At 46.2% G+C, this 12,121-nt stretch overlaps 1 protein-coding gene across 9 annotated transcripts in view; it reads left to right on the forward strand.

The window, feature by feature from the left end:
- The first annotated feature begins 3,897 nt into the window (after positions 1–3,897).
- The window catches only part of LOC119465801 (phosphatase and actin regulator 1), a 150,842-nt gene continuing 142,618 nt past the window's right edge, over positions 3,898–12,121 (forward strand). For 7 of the 9 annotated variants that reach the window (XM_037726260.2, XM_049657220.1, XM_037726264.2 and 4 more), the window contains exon 1: positions 3,898–4,043. In XM_037726260.2, the coding sequence (XP_037582188.1) occupies positions 3,926–4,043 (118 nt within the window). In that variant the 5' untranslated portion in view covers positions 3,898–3,925. Of the gene's footprint in view, positions 4,044–4,106; positions 5,036–12,121 lie in introns of those variants that run through there. The other 2 variants (XM_037726261.2, XM_049657224.1) reach the window with 1 other exon arrangement.

Below are 12,121 nucleotides of genomic sequence, written 5' to 3' on the forward strand. Positions count from 1 at the left end.
TGTTATTAAAAGCAAAGTTTTTCTTTGTGAATCTCGCCGGGTTTTGTGACCATGGGTACTGCGTGGCAGTTTTATAGCCTAATAGGCCAACCAATCAACCTCTGGGTTCCTTGAACCACCACCAGATGGCGATTGACTCCGCGCATCCGCGGCAGTGGTGGCGCCGGCCGTGCGGGGAAAAGGAAAAATGAAGAAGCAGAAAGCTCGCCTTCGCTCACCCGCGGCAGCGGCGGCGGCATTGCATTAGCCTTTCTACAATGCCTGAGTAAAACATTCCGTGTAACTTTGTGCGGACATTCAATAAACACAAACTCGTGTTTCCGCTCTTTATGCACTCACGCATAGCTTCGCTGTGTATAGATTCCGACTCGTTGGATCTGCTGCATTGTTTATACGGGTAAAGGGATATTTCAATTTGAGACGTCAGGGTGTAGCAATGTGGGGTGAACGATCGCGTGACGTGACACCAAGTGACCCCTCAAGGGTCAGTTCTGGGCGCGTTACTGTTTTTCATTTACATCATTGGCATGTGTGTTGGTATTTCATGCCAGCAACGCTTATTTGCTGCAGATGTCTGCGTTATCTACAAAACAATTAATAACGTAAGCGCATGTGCTATGCTACACCAAGTCTTAGTGGTTGTTTCTGATGGGTGTAATAAAAGGAAAATGTCTATTAACCTAAAGAAAACCGCACATTTGTGTTTTGACTAGGAAAAGAACATCTTACGAATTCATTTACACGCTTAGTGAAGTAGCGCTCTTATCTGTTTTTCAGTATAAATACATTGGTCTCATATTCAGACAACTTTGTCTGTGTGGGGCGCTTCGGCAAAATTCGATGCTGGAAGGCTTGAGAAAGTGCTAAACCTAGGTGTTCAATTTGTCTTTGGAAATTTCAAACGTACATTTAGTGTAAGACGTGCAAAGACGTCATTGGGTTGGCCCGAAATTCAAGATCGTAAGGAAGAAAGGAAGACTAAAATTATTTCACAGTATATTCCACTGAAAAACACACATAGACCGAAATGGGTATATTTAGGCCCACGTTACATAGTAAAAGATCATGTCAGTAAAGTAAAAGAAAACTGGGGTCGTATTCTCAGATGATCACTTTCGGCAGTACTATCGCTTTCGCGTGACGTAGTGCTCAACGAGCAAACCAGCCCGTCCGGTTTTGCTCAACCAGCCAATCAGCGCGTGCCTGATGGCCGAGGCGATAGTATCGCCGAAAATGATCGTCCCAGAATACGTCCCCTGGACATACACAAGTGCTAATTTAAACAAGTGGCTTTATTCGAGACAGCTGCACATATTTATACGCATGCATATTCACACTCGTGTCGTAGAAAAAAAAAATCCATTAACGAAGGCGTGATGACGCACTCGGTATTCAAACTTGCAGTTCTTGTCGCTTCAGTCTAGCGAGTGCAGCTCTGTACAGAGACAAAGAAGCAAGTCTTAAGCAACGGCTCACTACCACACGAGCTACACTGAAGAGTCATTTAACCACAACGTCCTTCACTTATATTGCTGTTATGTTTCGTGAGCCTGTCATTTAGACACCGTCGCTTTGGGCCTACGTAATATATATATATATATATATATATATATATATATATATATATATATATATATTGGGTGATAAACGTATTTGAACCCACCACGTCAGCTTAGTTTTCAATGGCGTTGCACTGGGCACCTCACTTTGAACAGCGCAATAAACGGCCTGCGACGCGTCCGACGCCAAGAGGCGAAATCGCATGTAGGTGATCGCCACAGGATGCCTGCTCGCAGAGATGACGTCGGCCACCGGCGACACTTGACGTCGTTTGACAAGACACGAAAAAGCAGGATACCGGACACGTCTTACACGCATAAAATTTACGCGCCGACATGCTTGAATTCGATTTCAGAAAGTTTGTTTCGGCTAATCGTGCTCCTCTTAATTCTGCCCCTGTGCTGAAGGAGCTGGGGCGCTGCGGCTGGCGCATGAAAAAGGCACGCCGCCTGTGACCAGCGAGAAGCTTCACACGATCGAAAAATAGTATTGGTGGATCATGAGAGGTATAATTAAGCTAATGTACGTGTGACCATTACTCATCTCGGCCAGTGCATTCCTTTGACATCAACGGCCTATATACGTAGTTAAAACGCATCGGTTTCGAGCAGCCATCCAAGCATACGGCGGAGGAAACACGGGCTAGCTGTGACGCCTTCGCGATAGGCGAGCGTTGTGAAAAGGGATATCACCAGAGGAAGATGAACCGAAAAGGCACCGCAATGTGTGGGAATGAGCGTCTACAACTTCGCGGACAACTTGCGCGGAACACGATAAAGATGCATGCAAGCATGAGCGAGAGCGCAGCGCGCTGTTCATGGCCGGGAAGAAGCGTTCACGGGACGCATGCAGACACAAAAGAAAGCTTCAAATGGTTCGTCGCCGCTCGTACGGCACAGTCTCGCAAGGCGGAATGGTGCGTTAGAACCCTAGTAAGATAACGCTAGAAGTAACGTACGCAATCGGTGATCCTCGCATCGCGTTGACGTCGGGAATCGCGCCGTCGAGTACGCGAGTGCTCACTGAGACGAAGTCCAAAACCACGTCAGCCTGGACGGCGCGCGCTAGCGTTCTACGCAAGCCAGTTGGCTGAACGATGTAAAAGTCCTCAAGCGCCCGCGTTGCAATCCGTCAAGTCCCCACAATGATGGCGGCTAGCGCTCATCGCCTCTTTTTGTCGTCTGCTAGCCAGAGAACTTCCAGAGAGCAGTCAGACCAAAATCGTCCTGGCTGGTTCTGGCAGCCCGCGGATAGCCAGAAGTGGGAAATCGAAGAGGCCCATTATTTTCTCGCCGACAGGAAATTTCGCAGAACAGATGAATTGTGGACGAACCATCAATGATGATTGTTAATATAAGCGAATAGCTCGAACGACCGAACGAACGTTTTCCTTGGCGAGCGCTTCGATACCCCTCATAACCCTTCAGACACGTCAACGCTCACGCACAATAGCACGTGCGTATAAAATAACTATAAAATAGACATTCGGTGACGAACGCTCCCCGCCACTTCATTACGCGAGACCACGTGCCCTTTGCAGTGGCACTTTATCGCCGATCGCCGCCAACCACGAAAACGGGCGAATTCTGGGTATCTGCTATATCTATAGCTGCTGCTCTCTTTGACGCCAGCGTGGGTCACTGGATATACATTTGACGCCAGCGTGGACACAGCTGCAGATACATTTAAGACACATATCGTTTATAGAGTGCATCGAGTAAAGAAGGCAATTAGTCCTTGCTTTTCAGTGGGCAAGGAGCGCCAATTCATCACATCGAACGCTATTAAGGGGGAGGGGGAAGCTAGATATCTGATGGAAAGCGCATACAAATCTGGCTAACATTCGTACGCCATTCACACGGGACATTTTGTATCGCGATCGAGACTGATTGGGATCGATCGGACTTAAGACCTTGATTCTGCACAAGCAGATTATATAGATACTTTACGGTGGTATTTTATCATGCTACGGATAACAGCATCAGCGGAAAATTTGCAAACAACCCGCGCAATCGTGAACATGCAGTGCTGCCTTCTGGTGAAAGTTGTACAAACTACTGTGTTAAAGAGGTTATGTAAATAAACACAGATGGCGCCACATTTTTAATGCTAGCGAAACACCAATAAACAGTCCTTTTATTTGTTGCTCCAGATTCGCAGTTAAATTATTTGTATTGTATTTATTTGACATTTTATTTTTACGGTCTTACCAGTTTGTGTCAAAGTATAAAAACTGTGCTGCCACCTATTGCAAACGATGAAGTTGTAAACATCATGTTTGCTACGAACTTTCATAGATGGCAGCAGCGCTCTGCGCTCACTTCGGCAGGTTCCGGAAATTTTCGCGTGGGGTTCGGGGACTGTAATGTCTGCCACGGGCAGTGGATATTTGAAGGTGCGTGAACTTGGTCACAGGAGACATCGCAGCAACTCGGACCCACAAGCGACCGCCGAAGCCCTAGCCCAACTTCGCCTTGAAGATGGTGAGCATTTGTTTGACCCCCCCGCGCGGCCGCATGGCCCCGTGCTCCGTAGTTCGCGAGATTCGTCGGCTTAACGGACTCGTTGGTGCTAGGCTTAACGAGTTTTGACAGGTGAATCGCGCTCCGGTGCTCGATGTTTCTGACGCGGTCGAGGCTGCACAAGTGTTTTCCGGCGTCGGAACGTGACCTGCGCGCCGAGACGAACGTTTCTGCATTGTTTCGGAGCCCTCTGACGATGGGAAGCGGCCAGAGTAATGTGACGCCGAGAGCGTGTTTATATGCATTGCGTCGATGTTTACAACCCGCAACCCTTGATTCACAAGTCTTTTTGTTTGCACTTGTGCCCGCTTGTACGTTAGCCGGTGAAGAAAAAAATACGTTCGCTACGCTTTTTACTTGCTCGTTTGCTCAGTGTGTGCGCGCGAACTTTTTGTTTCGCATCTTGGAAGCCCGCGTTCCGCATTTGAAGCTGGCGATCTTGGTGTGTGTGTGTGTGCGTGCGTTTGTGTTGCGACTCGGAGCCGGTCTTCAAACCGCCGAGGCGCTGATATCAGGCAATTGCACACGGCGTTGCAGCCACCTTCGCGGCTAAGGCTCGGTTCTTTTTTCATCTCCTTACCTCACTGGCCGCTATAACGCACAAGTCGCACTTCTGGACACTCAAGATAGTGCTTTTCGGGATACGCTTGCGTTATCTCTGCCCACCTCGCGATAAGTTGCGCGCAATCTCGTACGGCGAAAGTTTCCCCGGGTATTTCAGCGAGGCACTTTGCTTCATTGCCCCCTCTGGCAGCAGAAGGCGAGTAAGCAAGAAACGGAAAAGAAAAAAAAAAAAAAAAAGTCCGTTGTGGTTCTTGCGAGTCGGACGCACGGACGGACGGACGTGTGTGTTGCCAGAGTCATGGACTGCCCAACGAAGATGGTGTTTCGAGGCGAAGTGGAGGAATCGTACGCCCGTTCCAAAGGCTACAAGCTGTTTTCACTGTGGCCAGGTGAGCGATTACACCTAGCTCGCAAGACTTCATCGCATTTGGGGCGGATACCAGCTTAATGTGCGTACGTGGGTTGGATTTCTTCTTTTCGATCCAAACGAGCGCGCGCCGTCGCCCGAGCAAGCCCTTTTTAATAGTAGACGCAGGCACAAGTTCGCGACGATGTGCTGGCGAATCGCCAGCGGATATCGCGTGTCTTGCACCTACCTGAAATGCATTTTCTTTTTGTGTGTGTGTGTTTCATTTATTCATTCTTTGTTCGTGCTTGCTTTGGCGTGGTCGCGATCTTACTCACTGGACGTTGGCTAAGTCCGCTTCCCTCGGCTTCGCTTTTGCCTGTGGTGCAACTTTGCACAGGCAGGTGATTTCATTATTCCTTGGCGCCAGTGTGTCTCGCCAGCACAAGCCGCAGGGGAGGCACTGCGTATAAACCATTATGCCAGGTGTGGCAGTTCCGCACTTTTACGTCTGCTCTATCTTGCCAGTCTGTTTCGAAACGTCATGTGATTGTGCATTTCGAATGTGGAGCTTTTTTCTGCTAGTGCCAATGGGCCACCGAATACGCATCCCTGTGAAGTCCTTGTTTTGTTGCTGAATAAATTTTATTTCGTGATTCAGCTATCTTGCCAAGGATTGTGCGAAACCTTCTGTCCCTCCTTGTCGGTGTAGCAGTCAAGCTGAGCTGATTCTGAGTCTGTTTTTGTTTTTTTGTGCACTTTGTTCATTTCGTGTGGTTTCGCTAGGAACTTGTTGCCAGGGGTTTGGCATATTTCTGTGCTGGTCTGTCGTTCGCATTGATTTGTCACGTGTATTGTCGCTTCGATGTTTCCATTTATCTTTTGGCACATCATCTTGCGGGTACGTCGTCGAAGAACGAACAAAGGGACGGAAGATGCTGTATTGTAACTTCGACATCGCTTCAGCCTATCGCGTATAATCTTGTGGGTGCGTAGTCTGAACACGAACAAAGGGATGGAAGATGCACCAGTGCATCGAACGGGCATGCCCAACACTTCGTCTTTGTTCAAAGGCTCTTGTGTACCTTTCGCATCAGCCAGGATAGTAACATCATAATCTCGTGTTATCTGCTTTGCCTAGAGCAGCAACTTTGGTTGCTTTTATCTGAGCCTGTATTCTTGCAATCATTATGCGCCGACGACTGTTTTTCTTCACGGTGCATAGCTCACACCCATTGTATTGCTGATGGACAGGTTTTTTGCTTTTTGTCGAGAGCACGGTCACCTGTGCAGAATTACTCGGTTTGAAATAAGCAACTTCAACCCCCAGTCTCTTGTTTAAAAAGTACTTGCTTCAAGCGTTCAGATAAGACATATTTCAAACCTTCTAGAAACGCATTGCAATATAGGTCCATTCAGTTGCAACTAAAAGAATACATTTTTTGTTTTTGTTTCAAAGTCTTTTGTATACGTTGTCCTAGTATTCTTGAGCTGACGTATTAAGTGCATTTCATAAATCTGCGAAAGGCCTCTAGATTATAATTATTTGGGATTTTTTTGCACGGCTGCTACTGTACTATGTGGGTTTAACAGTACTTAAGATTGCTTCTCTGCAAGCCTCAATTATGTTTCGCGTGAGGGTTCCGAGAACAGCATTGATGCACAATGTTCTAATATATTATGTGCATGGGCTTTCCACACGCAGGTGTGTAACAATAAGATTTTCTTCCTTAGACTGTGAGTATTGTGTGTTTGGCAAACGCAAGTTGACGGCAACAAACGTTTGCGATAACTTTACGAAACCTTGCTGGAAATGTGAGGTCTTGCAAAGAAGAAGAAAAAAAAAAAAAACACTAACACTGTTGAGTTTTCTAATTATGCCCCCCCCCTGGCTGTGTGTTGTTTGCTAGCTGGATTCCAGGTTGCATCGTTGCGTTCACACGCCATTGCATGGTTTGCGAACTTGCTTTTACTTTTTACTTCCTATTTTACTATGAGACACAAGCCTCATCTGTGGTCTTGGCAGCCACATAAATCAAGTTGTGTGAGTGCATTTCACTGTGGAGGTTTACTTGGTACAAGCATATGACTAATTCTTGTAGTATGTATTGTAGCCAGCTTACACATGGAAATTGGGAAATGGGTTCTGCTTTCGTGAGAAATGTAGTTATGACACTCTTGCTTGGATGAGGGTGGAAGACTTAACCAAGTTACATCCTATATCAGTCATTTATTAAATTGGCACATTTACACCCGTATTTTTTGTTTTTGTGTCCTTTGTAGCACAATTTCTTATTGAGGTTGGCATGAGGATACTTTCAACTGTGCTTATTTATGAGGTTCTGCAGACCTTAGACATAGTAATGGCACTCTCTGGCCAACATTGCAGCCGCGTCATAACCATTCCTTATCGGATAAGGTTTGAAATGAACAGTGGAGCACCTTGTGATTTGCAAGTACGCACACCGTCTTTGTGGAATTTAACTGACCTAAATATGCGTAGACTTTTCTTGAAGATGTAGTTCTGGGAATTCTTTTTTATTGCAATGGGAACAGTGTGAGGGACTTTCTGCTGTGTTCTGTTGTTTCTCCTAGTTTCTCGTTTTACTCAGCAGTATTCACGCATGTGAATGTAGTGTATTTCGAAGCATAATCTTCAGAGACCGTGGCTGTATATTGGTTCATTGTTCAGCACCATGTCACTTTGTGCTCGGAGGTATTTCAGTCAGAATTGTCAAACTGAATTAACCTGGCATGGAGCATGACGTGGCTTGTTAAGGTAGTACATATGCTTGGTGTGTAAACAGTGGCTGAGTGACTGAACTAAGGGCAGTAGTCATGGTCTCTTGAGATTTGCATTGTCTACACTTTAAATAGGCGAGTGCTATTCGTCAGATGATTCACTTTTTACAATGGATTGTTAAATAGATTATATTGTGATCTGTTATCTGCCTCTTCGAGGCAATGCCAACTGCACAGGCAGGTTCTGTTGCACACATACATACAATTAGTGATTCATTGGGGAAGTTAATCATTGTAGCAAATTATGGCCAAGGTGAGCTAACACACTCGTGCGAGAATCAGCACTCAAGTTAGGAATTCTGTTGGTTTTTGCTTTACATTCATTCCCAGTTGTAGCTTGTAGCCGAAGTGCCAGTGTTGCCATCACTTTAACTCTAGTCATCGCTGCACGTCGGTTCCATTTATATTCGCCATTCTTCAGTCGAGCCGGTATTCAATTGACATACTTCTAGTAAGTGGTGTCATTGGTGAAATCATTCTACTGATTTTTTCAAAGCTCTCGGCTGCTCCCTTCACGCCGTGCAGTCTTTCCCAGCTACCCTTTCGTGCAGCTCGTGTTGGGCTCGAAGGGAGGGGATTAGCGTCGCACACCGGGCGATGCCCTTCTTTTGTTTCGGTACTCCGTCTCGCCAATTCCGCGCAGTGGGGCGAAGGCTAGGGCTCGTGTCAGCCAATCGGCGACTGAAGCCGGCAGCGCCTACCGGAGAAAGGAGGCCGGCTCGCCCATTGTAAGCTGCTTATCCTTCCGTGAAGCTTCCGTTCCAGGCGGCGTCGCGCGGAGCGCGATGAGATGCGGGCAATGGGGGGAGGGAGACCCCTTCGTCTGGTTCTCTTTCCTGATTGGCTTACGCGAGCCATAGCTTTCGCCGCAGTGCACGGAACCTTCTGTTTTCTGATTGGCTTACGCGAGCCATAGCTTTCGCCGCAGTGCACGGAATTGCTGAGACGTTACGGAATCCATCTTGTTCAGATCAGACTGACTCGCTTGAAATGGGTGTTGTTCAGTGTTGTTTTAATTGCAGCCGCAGTACGAGCGTAACTGCAACGAAGTCCGGCCTTAACTTCCCACCCCTGGTCATCTCGCAGTACGATCTTTCCTTTGGGAATATTTTGTCAAATATATTATCACCAACGCCTGCGCGATTACCTCATCTCCCTTTCTCCTGATCACATTTCGCGACGACTAGATCATTCTCGTGAAGTTGGCATTCCACTATGCAGAACTACGCCTCGCAGTCCTTCTTACCACGTAAGCGAGATAGTAGAACCTCCTTTTCCCGCACCTATTTTAAGCATTCAAAGATAAGACGAATTTATGAAATGCTTAGCTAACATTGTATGATAAGATACTTCTGTATTTGTATACCTTGAAGGTATTTGTAATAAGTTTGTGTAATAGTCACTCGTTAGATTGCGGGACACGTAACGTTCGGTGCACTGCACGGAATTGGTTGGTGAGACGCCAGTGTAATCGTATCGGTGTTTTTTTTTTTTTTTTCTCCCACTCTAAATTAAAAGCACCTGCCACCGCTCTCAAGAGATTTCTCTGCGGCAAATAGCCACCGGTCCTTTCTCTTTTATCATTATTATATATATTTTTTGTTTATTTGTGCTCTAATTCTCGTGCGCTCGGCGCTCCCGTTTTTCATTTTCTCGGCGCGCGGGCGGCTGGTTTACGCCCATTAACTGCGGTTTCACGGCGATTGGGGGCTCCCCCCGCGTTCCTGCGAGTAGTTTCGCGAGCCGTACTCTTTCTGTCATTTTCCTCCTGTATTTGTTTTTATTCTCATTTTTGAAACTGTCGACCTGGATCTCTTTCTCTCTCTCTCTCCTGTCATTTCCCCAGTGTTAAGACTCCTCTTTCTCTTTTTTAAAAATAAAAGAAGAGGGGGGGGGGGGGGGCTTATGAAGGCTATAGATTTCGTTTCGCTGCGTGTATAGCGTCTGGGGGCCGCCGCATCTATGTGAAACCTTGATTGAACGCAGCTCGGATTACTCGGAATATTGGTTCCATCTCGTTTCGCAATGCGCTACTAACGCCCGCTATTGGGATAAGCGGGCGTTAGTAGCTGCTGTCACATTGTGAAAAAAAGAAAAGAAAAAATGAAAAGACAGAACTGTGCCTTCTGCGTTGGTGTTACTGGCCGCGTGGGCCGATTCATATAATGACGTCGCTTGCCGAATGGCTGTATGAAAAGGAAAAAAAAAAAAAAAAGTGATGTAGCAGATGCAGCCATTGCGCGTAGTCGAAGAGTGGGTAGCAGTCGTTTGTAAGCTGCTTTTGTTTCCTTTAGCTTTGAGATAAATTATAAATTCCTACGGTCTTTACAGTCAAATCGAATATTAATTCTGCAGGTGATTATTTCGCGTTGTTTGGGTCCGCAGAACTGTTTGAGGGACGCTATTTATATATCTCTCCGTAACTAACACAACGCAGCAGGTGGGTTTTCCGCGCTTTGGGCTAATTATCTCGTTTTCTCCCTCACCGTATCTGCTTGCTTATCACTTCGCCGCGGCGTTGTTTTGAATAGGCAGACGTCCTATACGCATGTCCGGTGAAACTCTGGACAAAGTTCATGCATCGCTCACTAAGGAGAGCTTTTGTACGTCTCGCATAAAGGAACGGCTTCCCGCCTTTTTGCATAACAATCGCCCGGCGCGTTTGCGCGCCAGTGTTTGACGAGGTTCGGGCCATATAGCGTCGCTGTAAGTACGGGTGGTGGGTGTTAAGAACCACGCGTGGTCGGTTTGGGCGTTCGGAGCGGCTAGCGCGTCTGGCGAGAATTCACTGAGGCGCTATAGCTAGGTCGTTTGGTTGGATTCGTTTTCGAGGTTTCGCGAAGGGCAGTGGGGAAAAAAGTTTGGACGGTTGGATTGCCTCGAGGGGTAGTTGAAAGTTTAGAAGAGTGTGTGTTTGGGGGGGGGGGGGGGGGGGGAGTTGGGGCCGATCGTGAGGGTGGGCGTCTGCGTCAAAACTAGGTGCATCTGAAGTACTTTCTTTTTTTTTTTTTTCATTTTGCGTGCAGCTATCGTAGAAACTTTTTTTTTTTTTAGCAGGTCCAAAATTTTAAAGAATCGTCCGTGGCAGATAGCACAATTTTAACCCTTGACCTAAATTACTCGATGAGGTGGCAATTAGTTCTACGAGAAATGAAAATGCTTCAGTAAGTAATTAGCGTAATGACACTAATAAACGTTTTCATTAATTACTCTGCGGCACATATTTCAATCTACGAATCTACAAGCCGGTGAGCTTGCAAGGCGAGTGTCCACTTGGAACGAATTCTCAGGATGACATCATTTTCTAGATATTAATTCCCGAACTTTGCGGAGAAATGCATTGGCGTTCCAGTTACTTCGTTTAAGAAAACGCTGTTTTATGCATTGAAGTACTAAGTAACTAACATCAATGCATTTCGCGGGACAATTTTAAAATTAATACCTTGAAACTGGTGCCGTCCAGAGAATTCGTTCCAAGTGAATGCACGCCTTACGAACTCACCGGATATAATTCGTAGATTTAAATATGTGCCGTAAAATAATTAGATAAGATGTTAATTAGGGTAATTATGTTAATTAGGTATTTCGATTACTTGTAGAAGTAATGGCCGGCTCGTCGAGTAATTTAGATCAAGAATTAGAATTGTGTTATCTGACACCGGCGACATTAAAAATTTTTGGAACTTCAAAAAAAAAAAAAAAAACAAACAAAAAAAACACCGTGTACATTGGTTTTTTTTTTCTTTCTCTTAAGGGATGCAGTGGGGCGTGGCCATTGACAGGCCTGTTTAAATTGCCATTACCATCGTGGAACTGACGAAGCCACTCAAGCGATCCATGCTGTACCACTCTTTTGGTTCACGCCACAGCCACTACTATGGCTCTATTTTTCCAGCTCTATATAGGCTCTAGAAATGCCTGGCGGAAAGTAAGTGTCGGCCATTTGGCCTTAACGCGCTGAGTGAGTGAGTGTGGCTGAAGCCGTAAAATACTAACCATCATGCTATAAGGCGATTGACATATTTTACAATGGGAAAGCCAACGTTAAAAAAGCCACCTGGAGAGCTCGGACCACGTATCCAACTCAGCAGCCGCTTAGCTGCAAGAAATCGCAGCTGAGGAGGAGGAGACTTCACAGTTTTCTAGTGTATGTGGCCGAAAAATTCAAGGCGTACTTAGTTATCCCTACGTGGATCAATGCGAAAGCATTGCGACCAATACAATTCGTATGCTCGAGTGCGCTAATTAACTCTATGTTAATTAACTTCGCCTTAATTAACACCAACGGTCGTTGTTTCGACTCTCACCAGTGGTCGTGGGTTCGAGT

The sequence above is a fragment of the Dermacentor silvarum genome, chromosome 10 (assembly GCF_013339745.2).
Source record: "Dermacentor silvarum isolate Dsil-2018 chromosome 10, BIME_Dsil_1.4, whole genome shotgun sequence".
Taxonomy (NCBI): Eukaryota; Metazoa; Arthropoda; class Arachnida; order Ixodida; family Ixodidae; genus Dermacentor; species Dermacentor silvarum.